This window comes from Chlorocebus sabaeus, chromosome 15, assembly GCF_047675955.1.
Source record: "Chlorocebus sabaeus isolate Y175 chromosome 15, mChlSab1.0.hap1, whole genome shotgun sequence".
Classification (NCBI taxonomy): Eukaryota; Metazoa; Chordata; class Mammalia; order Primates; family Cercopithecidae; genus Chlorocebus; species Chlorocebus sabaeus.
Window position 1 is genome coordinate 60,092,171 of NC_132918.1, and position 26,828 is coordinate 60,118,998.

General features: G+C 35.7%; 1 protein-coding gene across 1 annotated transcript in view; it reads left to right on the forward strand.

Moving 5' to 3' along the window:
- Positions 1–26,828, forward strand: part of PIK3R4 (phosphoinositide-3-kinase regulatory subunit 4) — a 73,928-nt gene that overhangs the window by 16,996 nt on the left and 30,104 nt on the right. The window contains exons 5-11 of the mRNA XM_008009161.3: positions 1,926–2,060; positions 3,708–3,929; positions 8,512–8,685; positions 13,210–13,355; positions 15,162–15,365; positions 24,521–24,722; positions 25,870–26,057. Of these exons, the coding sequence (XP_008007352.2) occupies positions 1,926–2,060; positions 3,708–3,929; positions 8,512–8,685; positions 13,210–13,355; positions 15,162–15,365; positions 24,521–24,722; positions 25,870–26,057 (1,271 nt within the window). The remainder of the gene's footprint in view (positions 1–1,925; positions 2,061–3,707; positions 3,930–8,511; positions 8,686–13,209; positions 13,356–15,161; positions 15,366–24,520; positions 24,723–25,869; positions 26,058–26,828) is intronic.

The following is a 26,828-nucleotide window of genomic DNA, read 5'->3' on the forward strand; positions in this document are numbered from 1 at the left end:
CAGTGTATCTTAATCTGTTCTTCAATTGTGTTAAACAGGTCATGTTCTGATGAGGTGCCATATTAACATATTGACACTCAGATACTAATAGCTATCACATAAAAATAATAGCTACTGTTTATTGAAAGATCTGCTCTAGGTTGTTGGAAGGGTTAGCTGCAACAACCTTGAACATTAGATGTTATATTACCTTCATATGACAGGTGAGGAAATTGGGATTAGGAGAGACTAAATAACGTGACCCAAATGTATCCGGTCTATTTCTCAGTTCTCAGAGCTCCTGTTCTAGACCTTGGTTTCGAAGCAATCCTGCTTTTCTTTGGTCTTCTGGGTCTTTATGGTGAGAGTCCATGATAACCCAGGGTCAGTGCCAGCACCTTGCATTGTCATTTCTTCACGGCCCAGTATGTGATCACCCAGGCTGGAATGCAGTGGGGAGATCATGGCTCACTGCAGCCATGACTTCCCAGGCTCAAGCCATCCTCCAAATGCAGCCCTCCAAACACTATAGGAATGTGCCACCACGCCTGGCTAATTTGCGGTCTTTTAAAATAGAGCCAGTATATTTGAATGTGTGTGGTTAACTATAATTAAAATATATGTGTCAGTAATTATAAAAGTTTAAAATAAACATTTATTTCTTTACAGTATTTTTAAAATAGCATAGATACTGGTACAGATTTGTGTAAAGTGAACTTCCAAGTATGCTGTGGTTTATGGGGAAATAAGCATAGATCTACTCACACTTTAGAGGTACCCAGGAAAGTAAGAGATTTTTCCTAATAAAAATTTGCTCATTAAAGTGGGGATACTCATCTAGAATTTTTGGCATATTATCAGGATATGGCCCAGAGTTTTTCCATCTTTAGGGTGAGCAGACGTTATAGGGTATTAACATCTTGCTTACTTAGAGGTAAATTTTTATTCTATTCAGAGCATTGTTGAACCTGGCAGGGGTGGGGAGTAGGACCCCAGGATGAAGGGAATAATTGTATTCGATTGACTCAAAGATCTCAACTACCATAAGGTACATTCCGATTTCAGAGATGTTGGAAAGTAAGGAAAAAGTAAGGTTATTTTAAGTTTAGGATAGTTAAACTTTATGTTCAGTGCTATTCACTGCTAAGAAGGAAAAGAGTACAGTCTTTGACCGGTTATGGTCATATGTTAAGAAACACATTTGTTAAGTGGGAGACAAGGTAAGAGAAGAAAGTATAAGTGAAGAGCAGATACAATTGATAGTAAATGTGACAGCAGAAATTAGAAGTAGTTATTTTGCAGCAGTGAGGAGTATCAGTCTTTGCAGGTCATCAGAAAGAGAAAGGAGAAGATATAGACAGCTGTAGAAATGTGGCAAACAGTCTGCCACTTTGGTTCACTAAGAACTTGAGTATCACTTGTAAAGCAGTCTAACAGTGGTTTCTCTTTGAGGCAGTTGTGACTCTTCATTTATGTGTGAAGAAACTGAGCCTCAGATTGCTTAAATGGCCAAGTTATTAAGTGGCAAGGTTGAGATTTGAACCCAGGTCTGTCTTGATTCCAAAGCTTAGCTTGATCTGTTATTTTAATGTGGATGTTTCTTTGTTAGTCTAACAAATATCTCTCACTTGTCAAGGATACTGTTTGAAGGGTAAGTCCCTGCAGAGAATTAGGCTTTTTTTTGGTCCTCAGTAAATGGGGGTATTAGATTGTTTTTGTATTATTATTTTTTAAAGCTGTGTTTCATTAATAAGACTGGCAGTTTGGAGATAGTTATAGATTATGAACTGGGTTACTAAAATCTGATTAGGTTAAATGCTAAATTGAAAAGTTCTGCTTTTCCCATAGGCTTATGATTATGTATGTATAAAGACAGGGAGGAAAAGTTATAAGCTTTACAGAGAGTTAACACTGTAATTATAAATTTCTTCCTTTTTATTTTATAGAAAACATAGCTCTGCTGGCAGAAACAGCTTTGAGATTCCTGGAATTAGTACAGTTAAAAAATCTTAATATGGAAAATGACCCCAATAATGAAGAAATAGATGAAGTTACACATCCAAATGGAAATTATGACACAGGTTGTATAATTTTCTCTTCCAGATTTCCTGTTGTTTAGAATGAATTGCTGATGCTAACTTGTAAAACTATCATTTGTAGTTTTCATGTAAGGTGAAGGAGTACCAGATATATATATATATATATATATTAAATAGGAAGAGTCCCTGGTGTCTAATTATTCTCTCTATCCTCATATACTGTTAACTTACTCGAAAACAATCAGCTTGTCACCGTGGATACTAAACTTAATTGTTTGTCAACCAGAATTGATTTGTGTGAACAGTAAAGCTGGCTGAATTATGTAATTCTCATAAAAGAAGAAAAAATTAGAAACGTCATAGCTAAAGCAGCTAAACCTTTTCCCCTTATGTGAGTATATTCTGAGTATCCTCAATCATAAATTGTTTTTATTTCATACTGTTTGTGATTTACATTTCAAAACCATAAAGGAGCAGATGTGATGATGGTAAACTTATTGAAGTCAAAGTCCTTGTCTTAGGTTTCTTTGCATTATACAACTCTTTACAGATTTTTACTTAATGTTTGTTGAGTAAAAGATTTAGAAGTAAAGTAATAGATGTAATTTTCTCCCAGATGCTTCTAGCTATGAAAAACTAGAGAAATCTAGCTTTTTAAAATTTTATGCTACAAACAGCTACAATTGCTGTTACTTGTTAGAATGGCACCATTTTTAGACAACGTGTATTATCTAGAGTTGAATACAGTGGAATAATTTTGAAGTTTCAGGAGGATGTGTCAGGAAATCCTAGCCTTTTTTTGTGGAATTACTTGGAAAATAATACTTTCCTATAACCATGTAATTGGACCTATTTAGATAATAAAGTTAAATGTTAAAATTTTGGGGGAGAGAATCTAAAGTTTTTCTTAATGTGAGCATATAGTTTTGCATGTCAGACCAGTTACCTTTTTCCTTGACAGGAGTAGCTGGACCAAGAGTGGCCCCTGTCTTCTGTTTATTCACAGATAATTGTTAAAGATTAGCTCTGTATAAGGCAGTCAGGAGCCTGCCCTAAGCACTAGAGCATGGCGGTGAACCAGATAGAAATGATCCTTGCTCTTGAGCTTACATTTTAGTAAAAAGAAGACAGGCAACTAAGTAAATAAATAAGTGAGAAAAAGTGAGGGTGAGGAAGAGAGAAGGCCAGAGAAGATGACAGTGGCCAGATGAAGTAAAGCCTCGACAGAACTTGCAGTGTGTTTTCTAGCTTTCTAAAATAAACTGACCTTTAAAAACACTTTCTAAAAGGATTGCTCAGTACAGTCATATTATATCCTGATCCTATCCAGTATTTTCAAGTCCTTGATTAACTGGGATCTTACTGGGGCCATGTGATTTCCTTTCTGGTGCTTCTCTATAATTTTCCCCTTGAGCTCATAAATGAAACTGTTTAATTAGTGAGATAGTAACTATGCTTGTGGCATCGCTTGTTAGGATCTTCTTCACTTTATATTTCAGTTTCCTATCCTTCAGAGCTTTGAATAATGGAAAAAATTAGTGATTAAAGACTTCGGTGGCTTCTGTAATCAGTCTCTCTAATGAGTAAGAAAGAAGACTGGGACTATCTGTGTGGGGGAAAATTGACCTTTTCTTAACCATTTCTTTTTCTTTCTTCTTTCTTTTTCTTTCTTTTTTTTTTTTTTCCTAGAGCTCCAAGCCTTACATGAAATGGTCCAGCAGAAAGTTGTTACTTTGCTAAGTGATCCTGAAAATATTGTAAAACAAACCTTGATGGAAAATGGAATAACACGGCTGTGTGTATTCTTTGGACGTCAGAAAGCCAATGATGTTTTGTTGTCCCACATGATTACTTTCCTAAATGATAAGAATGATTGGCATCTACGTGGAGCATTTTTTGATAGTATAGTTGGTATGTTTTTTGCTTTTAAATTCATTTAAGATTTTTAATCATTCTCTCAAATACTTCATGCAATCTGAAGGATAGATACTACCAAATTTCATTAATAATGAAATGAATTCCTAGTATTTCTGTTTTCATGCTGCTTTTGGATGATGTAAGTATTTTAGCTTGGTAAAATCAAGGGTTGGTAAATCAACCTGTGTTACATCCGTATGAAGGAATACCATGTGGTCATTAAAAACTATATTTAGACAGAATAATGACCTGGAAAGTACTGTGAGGTATGTTAAAGTGACATAAGTAGGTTGTAAATCCTCTTAAAGTATGGTTGCTGTTGTGTAAAGGTAACAATAACAGGAATCATATATGTTTATAAACATGTTAATAAAAGTGAACACGCATCACTTTTAGAATCAGAAAATAACAGTTAAAGCATAATCATGGTTGAAAATCAATGTAGTTGGAAAGAATTAAGTTAAAGGCTTTGCTTTGTGTAACTGAAAATTTTTGAAGATTTAAGCAGCATTTTTTTTTTTTTACTGTTCTTTCATTTTACAATTCTTGATTTTTACATATATCTAAAGTCAGACATCTTATGTTTTATATGCATGACTTCTGTTACATTTGGATTCAGAATTAGAAGTAAATGAAGTGGACAGTATTTTGCATGAGTTAAGTCGTGTTTGATACAGGATTTAATATTTTTTTCTTTTAAATAATAACTGATCCCCTTTTCCCTGAATGTACTGATCATTTCAGTTTAAGATTTGGCCAATTATGAAATATGTGCTAAATTCATATTATTATGATTATCCAATACCCCCATTATATCATTTCTCACATGGTTGTAATAGTTTATCTGTTAACCCAAAAAGTTTAAAGACTATTCTGCACAATGGAAAGCTTGACTGGTATCCAAACTTTCTTGTGAGGTAGCAGGAAGCTGTGAGACTTAAAGTTTTGGTTCCCAACAGTCTAGGAAAGGTTTGCTGTTTGATTCTTGTTTTCTAAAAAAATAAAATGCAAGAAACCTATGTGGCAACAGGATTGATATTTCTACAAATACTATCATATGTTTTGAGGAAAGGGTACTTTCTACTTTGAACAACTTTGAAATTCCCTGTTTTTCTTGCTTTGTTATTTTTGGAAATTACTGTACCTGTTTTTTTCTTTTCAGACATCTTTTGTTTCTTATTTTTAGATTAATTTATAGATGCATGTTAGTTAGCCTTCCATCTAGGACTTCATCTAACTCAGTTCCTGAATACAGTATTATTCTTTGATTCTTACATCTTTTTGACTTCCTTGCTCTCTTCTTCCAAATAATGCTATTTTTATTTCTTTCTCGGGAAAAGTTGGTTCTTACAACTTCCCCTATCTATTGGTCAATTCATGTGTTCTTTGACACATATATTAGTTCTTTTTTAATTAAAAAATAATTTTTTTTAATTGTTGAAAGTAATACATGCTTATATTACTTTTGGAAGTAAAACTTAGAAAAATTTGGAAAATATAGAAACCAAGAAGAAAATAAATGATGGTTAATCCTACAACCCATGCACAATCTCTGTTAAAGCTTTGATGCTTTTTCCCATAGCACTTCCTTTTCTCTTTTCATCCCATTTATCCCTTTCTGTCATATGCTGATGGTTAAGAGAAGGCATCGTGGAGCTAGACTTCCGGGTTCAAGTGTTCGCTTTGTCACTAGTGGTGGCTCTTGGAAAATCATTTAATTTTTTTGTGACTTAGTTTACCTATCCGTAAAATGGAAATAAGAATAGTGCCTGTCTTACTGGTTGTTGGGGGATAGAATGAATTAATATATGTAGTGGTACCTGGCATAAGTGCTGTGTATATATTATATTACTTCCAAATTTTATTTTATTATTTCTTATACTTTTTTCTAATAACATACTTTAAGCATTTTCTCATATCATAAAAATTTATTTGAAACCATAATTTAATAGGTCTAAACTATTCCATTATATAGTTTTGCAAAAATTTAACCCTTCTTTTGGATATTTAAATTATTTTCATTTTTTTCTGTCATATATAGATCATCTATATATTTGGTGTAAATATGTAACATATGTATGTAAGTAGTTGTTTCTGATTAGTTTCTTAGGATAGAAGTAAAACATTTTAATTACTTTGTTAAAGAATGTGAATTTATTTTTAAAACTCATGACACATTTATAAGCTATTCAAAAAGATTGTATCATTTTGCATTCCCATCTCCATTAAGTGCTGCACACCCATCCATTGTGAAATAGGCTTTACTTAGTCCTTGCCTGTTGGAAGGGTAAAATGATAACTTGTTTTGATATATGTATTTTAGCTTAACTATCAAGTTGAAAAACTTCCTCATGTTGATTATGTATTCATATTTCTAATTCTATGAATTTTAAAATTCATTATTTTGGCTTTTTTTCCTGATATTTATGCTTTTCTTGTTCTTTTTGAACCTTTACATATATATTAAGAACATTAATTTTTAAAATTAAGTGCACGTTTCTTAGTTCTTTAACTTGATTTTTAAATCTTTTTTGTAGATAGTTTTTCTGAAGTCAGTTTATTCAATCTTTTTGCTTTGTGATTTTTTTTTTTTATTTTTGTGTGTAAAGTCTTTTCCCATTCCAGAATTAGATTAATAATCTGTTGTGTGCTTGTCTTCTTTTCTTTTTCATGCTTTATTTTTTATACTTAACAGTTTAATTGATCTTTATTTTTGGTCTGGGATGTGAGGTGAAATCTAAATTTTCTTTTTCTTCTCAGATATGTAACTGATTTTCCCAGCATAGTTTATTAAGCATTTTTTTGTTTTTTTCATACTGGTTTGTGAAACTGTTTTATCATCTGTTGCATGCCTCTGTCTGTTAAGATCAGTTTTCTGGCTATCTAGTCTGTTCCATTGATTTTTCTATTCTTGTACTCATACTCATAGCCATATTCAATTTACATTATTATATATTTTTAATCACCTGTATTATCTGATAGGGTTTCAGATGTCATTATTCATTTTCAAAATATTTTTAGCTATTTTAGCTCATTGTACATTTCAGTATGTAAAGTTCCTAAATTTAATCCACTGGAATTTTAGATAGTATTTTTCCTTTTGTTAAAGAAAACAATTATAACATTTTTTAATCATAAAGGAAATAGGCTTTTAGAAATTATTTAAAATTTAATCAAAATTTATAATGTATGAAAAACAATAATTGATTTTCCAGAGGCAGCTACTCAGCTTTGTGCTTTTATTTTAGTGTTTTCAGGTGATTATTACCATATCTCTAAATATTTTTATATTACTATTTTTAGAATAACCAACTTTGGATTTTATCTCTTTGTTTTCTGTGCCAGATGAAGATTTAATTCACTCATATCATGCCTTGATCCTTCTTCTCTTCTGAGTTTTTGAGATGTTGACTACTGTTTTCAGTGCTTTAGTTTTTAGTTTGTTGTTTTAATAACTTGAAGTAATTAAATCTATTTTGTATTGCTCCACCTCTGATTTGCACTACAAGATTAGTGCCCCCTTTTTTTCCTCTTTACCTTTGTCTCTCTTTTTATTGTTTGGTTAGTTGAGAATTGAGAATTCGCAACAATTTTTTTGTCATAGTTAATAATACATTCTGTTCTATAATCACAATGAAGTCAGGTATAGACTGATTATGAAGCTTCAAAACAAAATACATGATTATGAATGTATAAATTTTATTGACTGTGGAGCCAAGTAGTATACTGTAATTATATTTGCTCCATCATAATCCCAGTTCAGTGACTGCCCCCCTCACCATTTGAGTATGTTTATAGCAAGGCCAGTGGATTCTACTTTGCTCCCTCTTCTAGGTACTAAATACACTATTTATTTTAATTTCGTATTTGGACTGTGATTTTCTTGAGCAATTTTTTGTTTGTTCCAGAATTTTAGATTTCTCGGTTCTCTTTTTAGAAAGAAAAGTAATATATTGTCACCATATCCGTAATAGCTAGCTTCTTTCTTATTAATTTTATTTGTTGCTTAGAATCTATTCCATTTTCTTTTCGATGACATTCTTGAAATTTATTAGCTTTTAATTCTAATCTGAGCTGACTGATTTCTAGGTCTTTGCTAGCTTTTTTTTGCCCTTGAATTCTTAGGTTGAAACTTTCCTAGAAAGGGTTGCATGGGAGGCAAACCTTTAATAGTCCTTACATGTCTTGAAATGACTTTTTAATTTAATTGATAGTTTGACTGAAAATAGAATTCTTTTCATAACTTTTAATGCCTTGCTTGCCTATGTCTTGTCTTCTAACCTCCATTGTTGCTGAAGATTATATAATTCCACTCTGATTCTTCCTTTTTAGGAGACCTATATTTTCATTTCTGTAAGTTCTTAGGATCTTAGCTTTTCTATGGTGTCTGAGAATTTCCTGATGATTTGCTTTGCTGTGGGTCTTTTTAACTTTATCATGCTGGGTAGGAAGTGCAATGTTCTTTCCTAGGTAATTGATCAGTATGTTTGGCTTTTGCTTAATTTTATTGCTTTACTTAATGATATATGTATTTTTAGGTATTGAATAATCACAAAATATTGCTTTTCCTTTCCAGGTGTTGCTGCCTATGTTGGCTGGCAAAGCTCCTCAATTCTCAAGCCCCTGCTGCAACAAGGTCTTAGTGATGCTGAGGAATTTGTCATTGTGAAAGCTCTTTATGCCCTTACTTGTATGTGCCAGTTAGGACTGCTGCAAAAACCACATGTTTACGAATTCGCCAGTGATATTGGTAAGTTTCTGTTTCTCAAAATTAGAATGAGATTGGAAGAACTTTATAAAATTTCTAGGTAATATAGAATAAGAATTGCAACTTTATTGTTCCTACTATTGATTGTGTGGGGTTCCTACTGTTGATTGTGTGGGTGTGCATGCATGTATGTATGTGTATATGTGCATGCTTATGTGTATGTGAGAGACAGACAAGCTGACTCATTGGGTCCTCCAGGCTAGTTGGAAAGTACTGCTTTGTTTTCATCTGTTGTTAAGTCTGTGTTACCCTTGTCAAAAAGCAAGACTTTGGTGTTTTTTGTTTGTTTGTTTGTTTGTTTGTTTTGCGACAGTCTCACTCTGTCGCCCAGGCTGGAGTACAGTGGTGTGATCTTGGCTCACTGCAACCTCCACCTCCCAGGTTTAAGCCATTCTCCTGCCTCAGCCTCCTGAGTAGCTGGGATTACAGGTGCCTGCCACCATGCCCAGCTAATTTTTTTTGTATTTTTAGTAGAGATGGAGTTTCACCATGTTGGCCAGGCTGGTTTCGAACTCCTGACCTTGTAATCTGCCTGCCCCAGCCTCCCAAAGTGCTGGGATTACAGGCATGAGCCACTGTGCCCAGCCAAGACTTTGTTTTTAAAAAAACCATGATATGGGTCAAGCCTTGACTGGTCTGAAGATGAAAATTATTTTTGGGCACTTGACCAGCAGTCAAGTTGAAAATTGGATATGAAGGATCTGTCACTGCATTGATTACCAGTTAAGAATTCATAGACTTGACTAATATGTTTATTCTATTATAATTTCACATAATACATTGCTTCTGTGGCCTAATTATTTATTTCCAAATAACTTTTGGAAATTATTTTTGAAATTTAATATAGCTTATAATTAGCATTTTATTTATCTACAAAACAGATGCACATCAATTTTAAAGCAAAAATTATCATGAAAATAGTTTTTTACCCCTGCACGCAAAGTTTGTGGAGACTTTTCTGGACCTTACTATTTCTAGTCTTTGATCCCAGGATGAATACATGGAGTGCTCATGTATCTTTAGTGTCAAAATAAATTATGTTTATATACAGAATAAACCCAGTGTGGTCCTACTTCTTCGATGGATAACCTCTTAGAACTACAGCTGAATTTGATATGAAAACTATGGGAGAATAAAACACTTTTCCGAGAAAAATCAAGTAAACAATCATTTGTTGCCATTTAAAACTGTTTAAAAGTAAAAAACAATTTTAGTAACTTAGAAACACCTACTTATTTGAAACAAATGATAGACTATATACATCTCTCTCATTCTGTTTTTAAGCTATGTGTATTCTGTTGTAGTGATTTTTTTTCCCCAGCTTTATTGATGTATAATCAACAAATAAAGATAGTATATTATGTTCAACATGATATTTTGATATATGTATACTTTGTGAAGTAATTATGGCAATCAAGTTAATTGACATATCCATAGTTCTTTTTCTTTAGTGGTAAGAACATTTAAGAGTTACATCCCAGTGATTTTCGAGTATACATTTTTATTAATTATGATCACCATGCTGTACTTGCACATACACTGTACAAGAACTTACTCATCTTGTCTAACTGAACTTTTGTATCCTTTGACTAACACCTGGCCATTCCACCCTCCCTTCTACCCCAGCCCCTGGTAATCACCATGCTACTTTCTACTTCTGTGAGTTCAACTTTTTTAGATAGTATGTATTACTTCGATCACACAGTATCTGTCTTTCTGTTTCTGGCTTATTTTACTTAGCATAATGTTCTCCAGTTTCATCTGTGTTGTTGCAAATAACAGGACATTTTTATTTTTTAGGACTGAGTAGTATTTTAGTTGTATATATACACCATTTTTTTTTATTCATTCATCAATGGACACTTAAGTTGATTTCCTATGCTGCAGTGAACATGGGAGTGCAGATATCCCTTCAACATACTAATTTCATTTCCTGTGGATATATACCCAAAAGTGGGATTGTACATAGATAGGTCTGTTTTTAATTTTTTTTTTTTTTTTAAGACACACGGTTTTGCTCTGTCACCCAGGCTGGAGTGCAGTGGTGTGATCACAGCTCACTGCAGCTTTCATCTCCCAGGCTCAAGCTCTCTTCCAGCCTCAGCCTCGAGTAGCTGGAACCACAAGCATGTGCCACCACGCCTGGCTAGTGTTTATTTATTTAGAGACGGAGTTTCACTCTTGTTGCTCTGTGCTGGCTGCCTGGACTTTGGGGAATGTTGACGTGGGTTATGTGAAACTACCCTTCCTGCCCTCTTCTTTGGGGCTTTTCTCATTTTTGTGCTATACCCAGGTGCTGTAATCTCTCACCCGGATTCCTTTGTAATGGTGTTTTTATGCATTGATAGTTGTTAAAACAGATTTTTTTCTACAAGAGGATGAACACTGAAATGTCCTATTTAGCCATGTTGTTTTCACTGCCTAGTGACTCTTAAAGAGAATAGTGGTGGTGGTTTTGATGGTGATTATGATTTCTTTGGTACTCCTTTTAAAAACTATACTCTTCCCACTTAGCTATTGTGAATATTTTCCCCTACACTTTTCTTCTGATAAGTTGAATGTGCTAGACAAAGAAAAGATTGATTGGGAGGCCGAGGCAGGCAAACTCCGACCTGAGGTCGGGAGTTCAAGACCAGCCTGATCAACATGGAGAAACCCCGTCTCTACTAAAAATACAAAATTAGCCAGGCTTGGCAGTGCATGTCTGTATTCCTAGCTGCTCAGGAGACTGGAGCGGGAGAGTTGCTTGAACCCAGGAGGTGGAGGTTGTGGTAAGCTGAAATCGCGCCATTGCACTCCACCTGGGCAATAAGAGTGAAACTCTGTCTCAGGAGAAAAAAAAAGGAAGAAAAGATTGAATATGCTATTTCATAGGCAGTTCTTTAGATTCAGGCTTCTTCTTGTTTTAAGTATTTGAGGGGCTTTGTATCAGGCACCTACTTTCTGATATAATAATGCTGTAGAACAGTCAACCACAGAATCTCAGTAAATCCTTCAGTAAATTTTTCATCATGCACCCGTGGGTTGTATAGGTGGCCCTGCTTCAGGTTCTGTATCTCCAGGTTGTCTGTGATGACTGTGATTCATCTGTCTCATTCTGGGGCCCTCATTGTAGGGGCAGTGGCTACCCACATAATGTTCTCATGGTGATGGCAGAAGCACGAGAGGGCAAACCCAGCTATGTAGCACATTTCAAATTCCTGTTTGTCCTAATATTCACTGGCCAAAGCAAGTGATATATACCAAAAGCAAGGGGGCAGAGAAGTATCCTTTGTATACCACAGGTGTATACAAAGTGAATGAGTGTGGTTGTATAATACAGGGAAGTTAAGAATAAATAATACGTCATAATACAGTTCCCAACTCCTGTCAAACCGTTATGGGTTTAGCTACTTTCTGGAGGTTTACCAATGTTTTCCCAATCCTCATTTTCCCTCTTATCACAGGGGAAATACCCACTGTCCCTTGTTGGATGGATCAGAGGCTGCAGGGTATTTATGAAATAGACAAAATCTTCTTCATTTATAATCAGAAGATTTAGAAATGCGAGACCTTGGGGGAGAGATATTTTGAACGCATCTTTTCTCCTTCCCCTTTTAATATAAGTATTATTAGCCTATAATTGTATTCCTGTTTCTCTGTTAATGTGTATTTCTTATATACATTAAATAAATATCAGAGGATAAATAAATATCCTCTAAATGCTGATGTGTTTGCACGCTCAGAGCTAATAAAATTTTTCTTGCCTTTAAAAGTTTGGATTTTATTCTAAATCAGGTTAGTCTAATGTCAATTAGTTGAAATTATTGATTTTATGTTTAGTATATAAAATCGTTAAAATAAAAGGTATGGAAAGACATTCATTTAATTCTTTGGTTTAATGTCGTATTTTAAACTTTTTAAGAATAGGTATCATGTTTTCAGGTTTTTTGTTTCCATTCATTAATGCCTTGTGAAAGGAACTGTGAGTTATGTGTTAGGTTTGATCAAACCACTGCATTAAAAGAATATCAGATAGGCTAGATTGTTCCCTTCATCTTTATGCTGTAGCTTGGAGAAGTAACTTCTCCCCAATTTCTCTGCCCCTTGGGTGGTAGAGGGGATATGTCCTTGAATGTCTGTGGGGGTACAAGTTGGGGAATAATAGTTAGCTATATGCTGTTGGGACTTGTTATGTCTGTAACAGTTTTTCATCCAGTGTTATAAATGAGTAGTGCCCACACAATTTTAGTTCTGACTAAAAAAATATAAATTTTAAGTCCTCAGCTATGAGGTAACTGTTTTTATTCTTTTGTGGTACTGCTGTGATATTTATGATAAGAGAATATTATAAACAGCATGTCCACTTGATTGAGTTTATGCCTCAGGGTAATTGAGTATGTGAAGGCTCCTGATAGTAACATTGTGGCAAAATCCTTTTATCAGTTATGTTATAAGGTAAAAATTTGTTTATCCCAATAGTTTGAAATAACTTATTTGATCCCTACCTTTTCTTTTCCTCTTTAGCCCCCTTCCTGTGTCATCCCAATTTATGGATACGTTATGGTGCCGTGGGATTTATCACAGTGGTAGCTCATCAAATAAGTACAGCTGATGTCTACTGTAAACTGATGCCTTATCTCGACCCATATATTACCCAACCAATAATACAGGTATACATGTTCCAAGTTGGAGTCAGTCTTTCCTCCAAACTGTGCTTCTTTAAAAAAAATGTGTAGAGAGCCCTATTTTTCTTAACATTTTTAAGTATTTAAATTGGGCTATAGCATTTTTATATTCTTTCAAGCTAATTAATGTTAATGAACCAAGCACCTTTGAAGGTCAGAAAAGTGCAAAAGATTATTATGTTTTACATCATGTTATATCTAATGTAGCATACAGTACATATATTTTCTTTTGTGTAATATAAAGCATCTGTTAAAAATGAAATATAGTCTAGCAAAAATATATGTTGATGGACCTCTGCTTTTTATTTTAAAAAGTATTACTGATTGCATCCAGTTATAATAAATTAGAAAAAATCTTTTTCAAATTTAAGTTTTTCACCACTAACTGGTTGTTTTGATGTCTTTTCTTTTTTATTCTAACAACATCACAACCTCTGCCCCACCTCTAGCAGTACTTGGTGATAAACTTTGAGTCTTTGGTATGTACAGGGCAAATATTATTCACCTAGCTTTTCAGTGTTTATACCTTTTATCTTGCTAGACAGCAAACTATCAAGATAGGCATTTAAATGGAATGAAATGGTGAGGGATGATTCTAACTGTTAAAACATCCTGAAAGTTCCTATTTTTACCAGAACTCCATTTCCCATTTGGAATTCACACACCTGTCTGGCTTTCTTCCACTTTTGTATTTCAATGTGCGTTCTCTTTGTTTGGAGAAAATGGCCTTGGATAAACTCTGGAAACTAGGAAGCTTTGGTTATACCCTCTTTTCTTCATAGATTCATTCATTTCTAGAGGTTATCATTCTTTATTTCATAGAGTTTGTAGGATTTTTTCTTTTTTACCCCAAGAGCAACTTATATACACATGAAAGATGGATAGCGCCGTCAGAAAAAATGCCCTTTTAGAAAAGTTAATGCTTCCTTAAAAATTAGGCCTAGAGATATCATCTACTCCTTTTGAGTAGTTACTCTATTTAAAAGTTTGCTCATTGAACTTTTTCTTTTGTCACTGTTTTGTATTTTGAAAGGCCAGGATCAGAAGTTGAGAGGCTAATTATTCATTTGCTTCATGAATCTTATTTTTCTACAATTTGTATTAGAGAAAAGATACCTTTTTATGCTGCTTTCCACTGACTGACTTCACCAAGGAGTTAAATATACCTAAAGGAAATTGTCTTGGTGCTTCTGCTAGAGTCACGGAAAAAAAAAAAAGAAAAAAAAGAAGATAATCTTGGTTACTATCAGCAGTGTTCATCCATTTTATTATATTTGCATTGACAAGGAATGTATTCCTTTTGGATAATTAAAGGAAGGATTTTATAAACACTATGGAGATAGCAATGGTTTTTAGAAGTGGTTGAATCTACCAGGAAAATGTGATGACTGAAGGAAGACTTGTGGTTATTGAAGAGCATCTTTTCTGGATCAGTACCTAGTGGTTGTCAGATCTGTGAACTGTACATATGTTTTGGATGTAGGATGTTGTCTGACATATTGGGATCTAGAAAAGGCTCTTTTTGTTTTCTAGAATTTCCTGGATTGGATGATTAGTCTTTCAATGATAGATACAGATGTGTGGTGTAGTGCTAACAATGAAAAGTAAGAGATACCTTAGCTCTTTAAAGTTTACTAGGATTCTTTTTCCTTCTACACAATTAAAGATGTTGATAGCTATTATTTTCTTAGAAAATGAATATGTTAACTTTTCGCAAGTTGTATTTATTGAATTTGAAAATAACTGTACATGTTATATTTTCGGCTGATCCTTTTTATTTTTCTAATATAGATCGAAAGAAAACTTGTTCTGCTCAGTGTTTTAAAGGAACCAGTAAGCCGTTCTATATTTGATTATGCTTTGAGGTCTAAAGATATTACTAGCTTGTTCAGACATCTTCACATGCGTCAGAAGAAACGAAATGGTTCTCTTCCCGACTGCCCTCCGCCAGAGGATCCTGCCATAGCACAGCTTCTGAAGAAGCTGCTCTCACAGGTTGTATCACCCTTCCAAAGTCTTACATTTAAATGTGAATTTCATAAAAATATTGAAGTGTCCATTTAGCTTTTAAAAAATGTTTTTGATTGATTAGATTACATCCTAAAAAATGAGTAAGTAAATCTGGCAAACATCTTACGCATTTGCTTTGAATCCTAAACAAAGATAATACTAAGATGATGATACGATATCAGATTAAGCTAAATAAGGAATCATGGGAGACCTGTTATGTTTCTTTTGTAATTACTGGCTAAATAAATGAGGGAAAGACAGTAGAAATAACCTTAGATTTAATTAGTATTCTTGATTCAGTTCTATGTTTTACCAAAAATATAATGAAATTTAACTGGAAGAAACATTGCAAAACACAGATGAAGTATAGAAAAATCCTGGTTCATTTTGATCCAAATTTGTAATTAATACTTGTAAACAGCTGAAATAACTTGTACTTAGAATGCATCTTAGGTATAATAGACCAGCAGTTTACTGGTATATCTTAAAAGCCTGTGAATTTGAATCAATTAACAAAATCTTATTAGAACCAGGAAGTAATCTAACTACACTTGGCATTGGTAATGCCTCTTTAGAAATATGAATTCTATTCATGACAAAAAGGCCAAAAGCAATTGCAACAAAGGCCAGAATTGACAAATGGGATCTAATTAAACTAAAGAGATTCTGCACAGCAAAAGAAACCATCATCGGAGTGAACAGGCAGCCTACAGAATGGGAGAAAATTTTTGAAATCTACCCATCTGACAAAGATCTAATATCCAGAATTTACAAGGAACTTCAACGTATTTACAAGAAAAAAATAACCCCATTGAAAAGTGGGCAAAGGATATGGACAGACACTTCTCAGAAAAAGACATTTCCACAACCAACAAACATATGAAAAAAAGTTTAACAACATTGATGATCAGAGAAATGCAAATCAAAACCACAATGAGATACCATGTCACGCCGGTCAGAATGGCCGTTACTAAAAAGTCAGGAAACGGGCCAGGCACTGTGACTCAGGCCTATAAACCCAGCACTTTGGGAGGCCAAGGTGGGTGGATCACCTGAGGTCAGGAGTTCCAGACCAGACTGGCCAACATGGTGAAACCCCATCTCTACTAAAAATACAAAAATTAGCCATACATAGTGTTCTGTGCCTGTAATCCCAGCTACTTGGGAGGCTGAGGCAGGAGAATCGCTTGAACCTGGGAGGTGGAGATTGCAGTAAGCAGAGATCGCGCCGCTGCACTCCAGCCTGGGCGACAGAGTGAGACTCTGTCTCCAAAAAAAAAAAAGTCAGGAAAAAATAGATCCTGGGGAGGCTGTGGAGAAATAGGAACACTTTTACACTGTCGGTGGGAGTATAAATTAGTTCAACCATTGTGGAAGACAGTATGGTGATTCCTCAAGGGTCTAGAACCAGAAATACCATTTGACCCAGCAATCCTGTTACTGGGCATATACCCAAAGGAATGTAAATCATTCTACTATAAAGACACATGCACGTGTATGTTTATTGCAGCACTATTTACAATAGCAAAGACATGGAACCAACCCAAATGCCCATCAGTGATAGACTGGATAAAGAAAATGTGGTACGTATACACCGTGGAACACTACACAGCCATAAAAAGGATTGAGAGCATGTCCTTTGCAGGGACATGGATTAAACTGGAAGCTATTACCCTCAGCAAACACAGAAACAGAAAACCAAACACTGCATGTTCTCACTCATAAGTGGGAGTTGAACAATGAGAACACATGGACACAGAGAGGGAAACAACACAAACCAGGGCCTGTTGAGGGGTGGGGGTGAGGGGAGGGAACTTAGAGGATGGGTCAGTAGGTGAAGCAAACCACCATAGCACACGTATACCTATGTAACAAACCTGCATGTTCTGTACATGTATCCCGTTTTGCTTTTTAAAGAAAAAACAAAAAATAAATATATGAAGTCTAGGCCAGGCATGTTGGCTCATGCCTGTAATCCCACCACTTTGGGAAGCCAAGAAAAAAAGAAATATTAAATCTAAATTTACATCTTGTTTCATGAGGGATATGTATGGAACTTAGGGAAGCCAAGATAGGAATAAAAATGGTTAAAAATAAAGAATACAGTTGCTGAATATATGCTCTATGAGCCATAATGCAAATTTTAAAGACTTAGTTTGATGTGACTTGAATTCCAAAAGAGTTTTTTCTTTGGGTTTTCTTTTAACCTTGGCTTGTACATTAGATATGTTTTGTATTTTAGAAAGCAATTTGTGGAAAATTGGATTCTGAATCACATTTTTCTTTTTTTTTTGGTTCTACAATTTAAAAAAAAGAATGAAAGATAAAGAATACCACTCTTTTTACTTTCCTTTCATTCATTTTTATTATTATTATTATTATACTTTAAGTTCTAGGGTACATGTGCACAACGTGCAGGTTTGTTACATATGTATACATGTGCCATGTTGGTGTGCTGCACCCATTAACTCGTCATTTACATTAGGTATATCTCCTAATGCTATCCCTCCCCCCAACCCCCTCCCCACAATAGGACCCGGTGTGTGATGCTCCCCTTCCTGTGTCCAGGTGATGTCATTGTTCAGTTCCCACCTATGAGTGAGAACATGCGGTATTTGGTTTTCTGTTCTTGTGATAGTTTGCTAAGAATGATGGTTTCCAGCTGCATCCATGTCCCTACAAAGGACACGAACTCATCCTTTTTTATGGCTGCATAGTATATGTGCCACATTTTCTTAATCCAGCCTATCACTGATGGACATTTGGGTTGATTCCAAGTCTTTGCTGTTGTGAATAGTGCCGCAATAAACATACGTGTGCATGTGTCTTTATAGCAACATGACTTATAATCCTTTGGCTATATCCCCAGGAATGGGATGGCTGGGTCAAATGGTATTTCTGGTTCTAGATCCTTGAGGAATCGCCACACTGTTTTCCACAATGGTTGAACTAGTTTACAGTCCCACCGACAGTGTAAAAGTGTTCCTGTTTCTCCACATCCTCTCCAGCACTTGTTGTTTCCTGATTTTTTAATGTGAATCACATTTTTCTGATGTTTCTCCTGAGTAAGTAATCCTTATCAAAGAGATTTCAATGTGCAGTAAAAACCATCTCAATCTAAATGTTTCTTCAGGCTTGGCCATTGTGACTCTATTTCTCTCTCCCCTACCTATCCTATATATTAATTTAAAAACCTTCATTCTGGGCCTGGTGCGGTGGCTCACGCCTGTAATCTCAGCACTTTGGGAGGCTGAGGTGGGCAGATCACGAGGTTGGGAGTTTGAGACCAGCCTGGCTGACATGGTAAAATGCTGTCTCTACTAAAAATCCTCAAAATTGGCTGGGCGTGGTGGTGTGCACCTGTGGCCCCAGCTACTTGGGAGGCTGAGGCAGGGAAATCGCTTGAACCTGGGAGGCAGAGGTTGCAATGAGCCAAGATCATGCCATTGCACTCCAGCCTGGGTGACAGAGCAAAACTCCGTCTCAAGAAACAACAAAACAAACTTTCATCCTGACATTTTCTTTTCCTTATCAGTCATTAGTTTACCTCATGGGGCCACCCTAGCCCCTTATCTCTTCTTTTTACCTTGGTAAGGTGTCGATTTTGACACTGGTAAAAGGAGGGAGTGGGAAGGAACAGTTTCCATAGCCGTTCTACTTCCTGCTTCCTACGGTTTTTCTAACTGCTTCTACCACTGCTGCTCCCTCAATGCCAGCCCCCATTACTGGGTGCCATGATAACAAATCACTAAATCTCACTGACCCATATTCCTCTGAAATGTCAGTGCGTGGTATCTTCATTGGTCTGTCAGTGATCCCCTCATTTGTCTGAGTGGAAAAAGAGGAACAAACAATCCCCCATTTTATGTTATCTCTGGTGCCAGTGGCTTCAGTGTCCTAAAGGTTAGGGGACAATCCTCTGTTCAAGAGATAAGCACTGCTAGTAGAAGGGAGAGCAGGCCAGAATCTCTGAGGTTCTTACCAGAAATAACAGCAGAACAACACCAGCTTCCGGTTTTTTGAAAGCCAGCAACGACTTTACCACTGTAGTTTGTGATTTCCATATTTTTGGCTATTCTTAAAACAAATTTGAGCAACAGATGTTATTCCTGTTTTATAGATACGGGAATGGAGACACAAGGAACGTAGTTAACTTGCTTATGTTCAGATAGTGCAGTAAGTTTCAGAGTTGGCATTTGAATCTAAACCTACCTGATTCCAAAGCCTACACTCCTACACTATGCTGTGTTGCCTCTAAAGTAAAATAAACAGAGGACATAGAGCTAAGACTCAGAAGCTTGCTTGGGTTTTATACAGACTTAGGAAGAAGCCCATGTGCAGTTTATCTCCTCCAGCCCCTTACAAGCCTTTTCTCTACCTTCACTTCTTTTTGGTCCCTGTGCTACCTGAGTTTCTTAGGATTACTAGCAGAGACTTAGATCCAGGGGAGGCTTTGGAGATAGGAATTGAGTCCTTGTTTCCTTCCTTCTTTCCTTCTTTCCTTCCTTCCTTCCTTCCTTCCTTCCTTCCTTCCTTCCTTCCTTCCTTCCTTCCTTCCTTCCTTCCTTCCTTCCTTCCTTCCCTCCCTCCCCTCCCCTCCCCTCCCCTCCCCTCCCTCCCTCCCCTCCCTCCCTCCCTTTTTTTTTATTGAGATGGAGTTTGTTGTTGCCCAGGCTAGAGTGCAATGGCACGATCTCAGCTCACCACAACCTCCGACTCCCGGGTTCAAGCGATTCTCCTGTCTGAGCCTCCCGAGTAGCTGGGATTACAGGCGTGCACCGCCAGGCTTGGCTACTTTTGTATTTTTAGTAGAGATGGGGTTTCTCCATGTTGGTCAGGCTGGTCGTGAACTCCCAACCTCAGGTGATCTGCCTGCCTTGGCCTCCCAAAGTGCTGGGATTACAGGCGTGAGCCCCCGCGCCTGGCGAGTCCTTGTTTCTAATATCAGGGCTACAGAGTGAAGGGCCATATTTTTAGTTTCTGCAAGCAGGCAATATGAACACTCCTACATAATTTTTTTTTAGCTTACAGTTCTTCAGTGTTCTTCTATACGGGACTGTACTTGAGACACATCATGGGTAAAGTAGGCCTTTCTAGACCAGCCTAGCATTGTTTCTATGGGAAAATATGTTAGTAGTTCCAGCTGATAGACTTAACATACACTTTTGGAACATTGTCCATATGGGAGTTAGAATCTGTACTCCACATTTTCAGTAGAACTTACATTAAGAGACGACTGTTGGAAGGACTGTTTTCGTTAGATCCATCTACAAGAGCTTTCTATTTTATTTGTATCCATTTAATCAGGTTCTAATAAATAATACAAAATGATTTCACTCCTTCAAAAAATGAGTTACATTTTTAATGATTTTTATTTTTATACTTTTTGACAGATTAGTATAAATACAGCTTTAAAATTCAAAAGCTGTAAGAAGATACATAATGCAATGTTAAGTTTTTATCTAATCCCTGCCCTCCAGCCATGCAGTTTCTTTCTGTGTCGATTGTGAATTTTATGTTGGATGTTGAATTGCTTTGCAGTGTTGGACTTGTTCTGCTGCACAGTTACTTGGAATCAGTTTCATCCTTTTAAGCTTTGCTTTTAAGCTTTGTTAAGATAGGTTTAGGATAGGTCCAGACCAACCCTTAGTTGGTCAGTTTAGTACCACTACTAAGGACTTCTCAGAACATGATGCTTTGTGTATAGTAAGAGGTCTTTCACTGTTCCCAACCTTGTGTTGTTCTTTCTATGGCCTCAGGTAGTTTCCTTATGCATACATAGTTTAATAATCAGCCAAAGACTTCAGGAGACCCTTCTGTAGCCCTCTGAAGCTCTCATTCTGTGCAGATCCCTGTTCTTCATTTCTCTGCCCCACAGAGTTAGCCTTTGTAGCTTTCTTGAACTCTGATGTGTCCTTGAAGTCAGCTCTGTTTTATTCTGTGTTCCTTCTGCCATAGCCTGGCAACTCTAGACAGTATTGCTGGGACAGTCATAGGACTCAGTTTTAAATATTTTAGGCATTGTAGCCCTGTCTGCCTGTTTTCCCATGCCTGAAAAGTGTGTGTCTGCGTGTGTGTGTGTGTGTGTGTGTGTTTTGTACGGTTTGAAGTTGTTTAAAGTGGAAGGGTAAAACTAGTCTGGTCTTTGTGATTTCATCATGGTCAGAAGCTGAAGTCTGTGGGCATGTTTATGGACTTACACTAGTACTGCACTTTCTTAGTTACCATAACTTAGGCTTGATCTTTGGTGGGAGAAAACATCTCCCAGCTTTTTTTTTTCTCCTTTCTTTTTCAACATTTTCTTAGCTATCCTTGGTTCTTAACATTTTTTTTTTCTTTTTCAAGAGTTTCTTGGCTATCCTTGATTCTTAGCATTTTCTTACACATTTTCCATGTGATTTTTTTTCATCAGCTTGTCACTTTATACAATAAAAATTTGTTGATATATTGATTGAGATTGCATTGAACCTGTAGAAGTCAGCTTGTCACTTTTGATTATTTTGAATGCTATTACAATTGGCAAATTAAAACATTATTTTGTTTGTAGCTGGTATATGGAAAAATTTTTATATTTCCTTTTATCTGGCAACCTCATAAAACATTAATTATAATAATTTGCTTGTACATTTTCTTTTGAAGTTGTACATTCACAATTGTATCATGCGTAAACAGTGACTATTTTATTCATTTTTTTTCCAATCTGAATACCTTTGTTTTCCTTGCCTTATTTAAATGACTAGGATTTTTTTTTTTTTTTTTTTTTTTTTTGAGACGGAGTCTCGCTCTGTCGCCCAGGCCGGAGTGCAGTGGCCGGATCTCAGCTCACTGCAAGCTCCGCCTCCCGGGTTTACGCCATTCTCCTGCCTCAGCCTCCCAAGTAGCTGGGACTACAGGTGCCCGCCACCTCGCCCCGCTAGTTTTTTGTATTTTTTAGTAGAGACGGGGTTTCACCAGGTTAGCCAGGATGGTCTCGATCTCCTGACCTCGTGATCCGCCCGTCTCGGCCTCCCAAAGTGCTGGGATTACAGGCTTGAGCCAGCGCGCCCGGCAACTGGGATATTTAGTATAGTATTAAAGAGATTTGGTGTGAGCAGGCATCCTTGTTTCGCATATCAGAGGGAAAACTCTCTCAACATTGTGCCATTCAGTGTGATTTTTGCTATTAGTTTTTTTGTACAATCTTTTGAACAGATTAAGGAAATCCTCTTTCTGGCTTGCTAAGATGATTATTGGAAGAATGCTAAATTTTATCAAATGTCTTTTATCTGTTGAGATTATTATATAGTTTTTCTGTTCTGTTAATGTGTTGAAATATGTTGATTGATTTTTCATATTTTAAACTTACTTTATTCCCTGGATATTTGAAATAAACACAGCTTTGTCATATTGTATCTATATATAAATGTAGTTTTAGAAAATAAATAAAATATAAATACATAAAATGTTTTTAGGTACACTGGATTTGGTTTGCTCCTACTTTAGTGGATATTTTTTCATTTGAGTTTATGAACAACCTTGTCCTGTAGTTTTCCTTTCTTGTAATGTTCTTGTCAATTTGTTTGTTTTTTCATGGTGCAGTGCTAACATTTTTTTTTTATTGAGATACAGTTCACTACCATAAAATTCACTTTTGAAGTGTACAGCTTACTGCTTTTTAGTACATTCGCAAAGTTGTGCAACCATCACCACTGTTAAATTCCAGAACATTTTCATCACCCTGAAAAGAAACCCTGTATCCATTAGCAGTCATTTTCTTTCCCTTAGCCCCTGGCAATCGCTAGTCTACTTTCTGTCTCTATGGATTGCTTAATCTGGACATTTCATATTAATGGAATCATGCAATATGTGGCCTTCTGTGTCTGGCTTCTTTCACTGATCTTAATGTTTTTAAGGTCCCCCTGTGTTGTAGCATATATCAGTACTTCATTACTATTTATAGCCCTTACTGTGGCCCTCCCTTTTGTGGACTAAAACATAGACTAACAAAAAGAGAGCTCTTACTTCAGCTATAAAGTAGCTATTATCTATTTAAAGCGAATTTTAGGAGGAGACATGAAAATAAACTAAGTGTTCCAAGTTAACACTGGGATTTAGTCAAGAATATGTCTATTATTATTGTACTTTAATGCAATTTTATTTCATGTTTTTTAGCTTTGTGCCCTCCTAGGGTTGGTTTTATCATAGTCTGCCTGAGAATTGTGAATATGACTCTGAACTCTAGTGGGATTCTAGATTGAGGCCTCAGGAGAACTGACATTTTATTAAATGAATGTTTTTTATTCCTTTGCTTGATAAAAATGTACTAGAGGATTCTGTGGATGGTTGGAAAGACAGACATGTAGAACTGCCACATTTTCCAGAACATTTAAGTTGCCAATGAATTAATTATTTAGATTGATTACTTAGTATTTGTCTGTTTCAAGTGTGCTAAGTATTTTAGGTGGATTAGCATGTAAATTTCACTATAATCTGATAAGATGGGTGCTAGTAATTATCTTTATAGATAAATAGAAGTGCACACATATAGTAAGTAGTAATCAGGGCTGGAATTTGAACCTAGGCAGTCTGACTTCAGCCATTATCCTAGATTGCTACTGGATTTGTTGCTCAGATCTGCAGTTCAGGCAGCATTCCAATCAATCCTTTAGTTGCATAGTATATTTTATATATCATAGAATGCCTTTATATACTCATTCAATATACATTTCTCAACACAACCAGGAGCAAAGTTGAAGTCGGTACACTTTCTTTTGCTTAATATTATACATTCAGAGTTTTTGTTCAGATAATAAATATTTATTCAACAGTTGTATTTTAAATATTACTAGATATCACACGTTGTGTTCTTTGGAAATTCCAAAGATGAGTTATGTTTGAATACTGTCCTTTAGGAAGAAAATTAAGATGTAAATCATGATACAAATTACAAAGTGCTCTAATAGAATGTTCTGGGAGATCTTAGTAGTGACATGTCATTCTGTATTGTTAACTTTATTTTTCACTTGCACTTGGTTGTTTCACCGTTCTGACTCTTTCAGTTTTAAATTGGGTGATTTGTCCCTTCAGTTGTTAGTCATTCTGAGGTCTGTTTTTATTACTTGTGAAAATAAACTAGAACATATGGTTTTATTTGGCTTTAGGGAATGACAGAAGAGGAGGAAGACAAACTTCTGGCACTGAAAGACTTCATGATGAAATCTAATAAAGCAAAGGCCAATATAGTGGACCAGAGCCATCTTCATGATAGCAGTCAGAAAGGTGTAATTGACTTGGCGGCTTTAGGCATAACTGGGAGACAAGTTGATCTTGTTAAAACCAAACAAGAACCAGATGACAAACGGGGTTAGTATGCTTATTTGTGTATGTGTAGCTTGTTGTTGTTAGTTATTTCATAAGACTATTTTTTAGCTAATTAATAATAAAAACCCCATTTCACCGATAAAGAACTTTCAAATACAGTGACTCCATTACTTAGCAGGGAGATTTTGGGGAAGAAAAATAGGGAAGCATACTAACAGTTAAGGAAGTAACTTGCCAGAATCACAACTCTGTGACAAACCAAGGTCTGATTCCATAGCTCTGCTTTTACAATAAAATCACGTTGTCACCATGGAGGTGTATGACTGAAGATGAAATTCTATTTTTTAACCCTTTAACCAGCAACCCAAGAACAATAGTCTATGTAAAATGGTATCAAGTTTTCTAGTTCATTATTAGTAGGTAATGCCCAATGAATTCAAAAGAAAGGTCTTGCTATTAACAATGAAATGCAAGAGTAGAGACCAGATAAGACTTAACCATTTGCAGTCTTGATTGAAACTGTGAGCTCTTGTGACATTGACATTGATTGTATGAAGTTTTTTAAGATCCTGTGCATACCCTTTTTGCATATGCATTCACTGCCAATTATATGCCTTTAAAATTTCCTCTATTCTAGCATTAGATTTTGAAGGCAGCTAGTGAATTGTATTCAAAATAAACTTCTAATTGCCAAATTCGAGAAAAAGTATTTGTAACTTGTTTTAATGGTTTAGATCCAAAATATATAAAACATACAAATTAATAAGAAAGCAAGCCAAAAAAAGAAAGATTGAGGGATATGAACAGACAACTGATATAATAGAATGTATATATATGAAAAGGTAAATAATTTAATAAATGCAAATTAAAACAGATGCCATTTCTTACTATTCACTACTTTAGATAATAGTGGTTACTTGAAATTGAGCTGGCCTTGGGAAACTAGGAAGTAATTAGGTCTTATTATTAAAATCATTGGGAGCACATCTGTTCCATCTGCCCTAGAAATGAAATGAGAGTTAATGAGTTGATATATGAATATGAATAAATTAGAAATCTTAAGGAACAAATAAGATATGAAGTGTAGTGCTGTCCCTACCCCCTCTCCTGTCCCCTCCAAAGACAATAAAAGCACATAATGGTTTTAAAGGCTACCTTCAGACTGACTATTCCGAATATATTTTCATAGCCAGAAAACATGTAAAACAAGACTCAAACGTAAATGAAGAATGGAAAAGCATGTTTGGGTCGCTGGACCCACCAAACATGCCACAGGCCCTACCTAAAGGGAGTGATCAGGAGATGATTCAGACTGGGAAACCGCCTCGTTCCGAGTCCTCTGCTGGCATTTGTGTCCCTTTGTCAACTTCTCCACAGGTACTGTCACCCAGTCAGTAGTCCTTCTAATGTCTTTGAACCCCGTTCTGCTATTTTGGATGTTTAAAGGCTGTGTACTGTAGTAGAAAAATCAATGTGGTGACTTTTCTTTTAGGGAGGACATATTCCTTTCTAACACAGGTTTATCTTTGATTTTGTAGTGAGGAGGAAATCTAGTTATTGAAAGTACTAAAAAGGTCTCATTTTAGAGTACTTGCCAATAAAGTGATCTGAAATTGTGGGTTGAAGACACTATTATGAACTGTGATTATAATTATGCTGCAGTGAACCATTTAAATCTTTTTTATTCCTCCTCCAGTATAGCATAGCTATATCTATAAAATAGCAAAAATACTTCTGGGAAGAAGTCCCAAATTTCCTATGTGTGAAAAATGTCATGATGCTTTTGATGTACAGATCTTTCCTGACAACAATGGTTAGACTTAGGATTTTTTGAGTTTGTATAGTGTGAAAATGATATTCATTCATTAGAAACTGTACTCCGGTACCCATATAGCCATCCCATTTTTTGTGTTCAGTACAGATTTCAGTAAGTTACATGAGATATTCAGCACTTTATTATAAAATAGGCTTTGTGTTAGATAATTCGACCAACTGTTGGCTAATATAAGGGTTCTGAGCATGTTTAAGGTAGGCTGTGCTAAGCTGTGATGTTCAGTAGTTGGGTGTATTAAATGCATTTTCGACTTAATGATATTTTCAACTTATGATAGGCTTATTGGGATGTAATGCCATTGTAAGTCAAAGAGC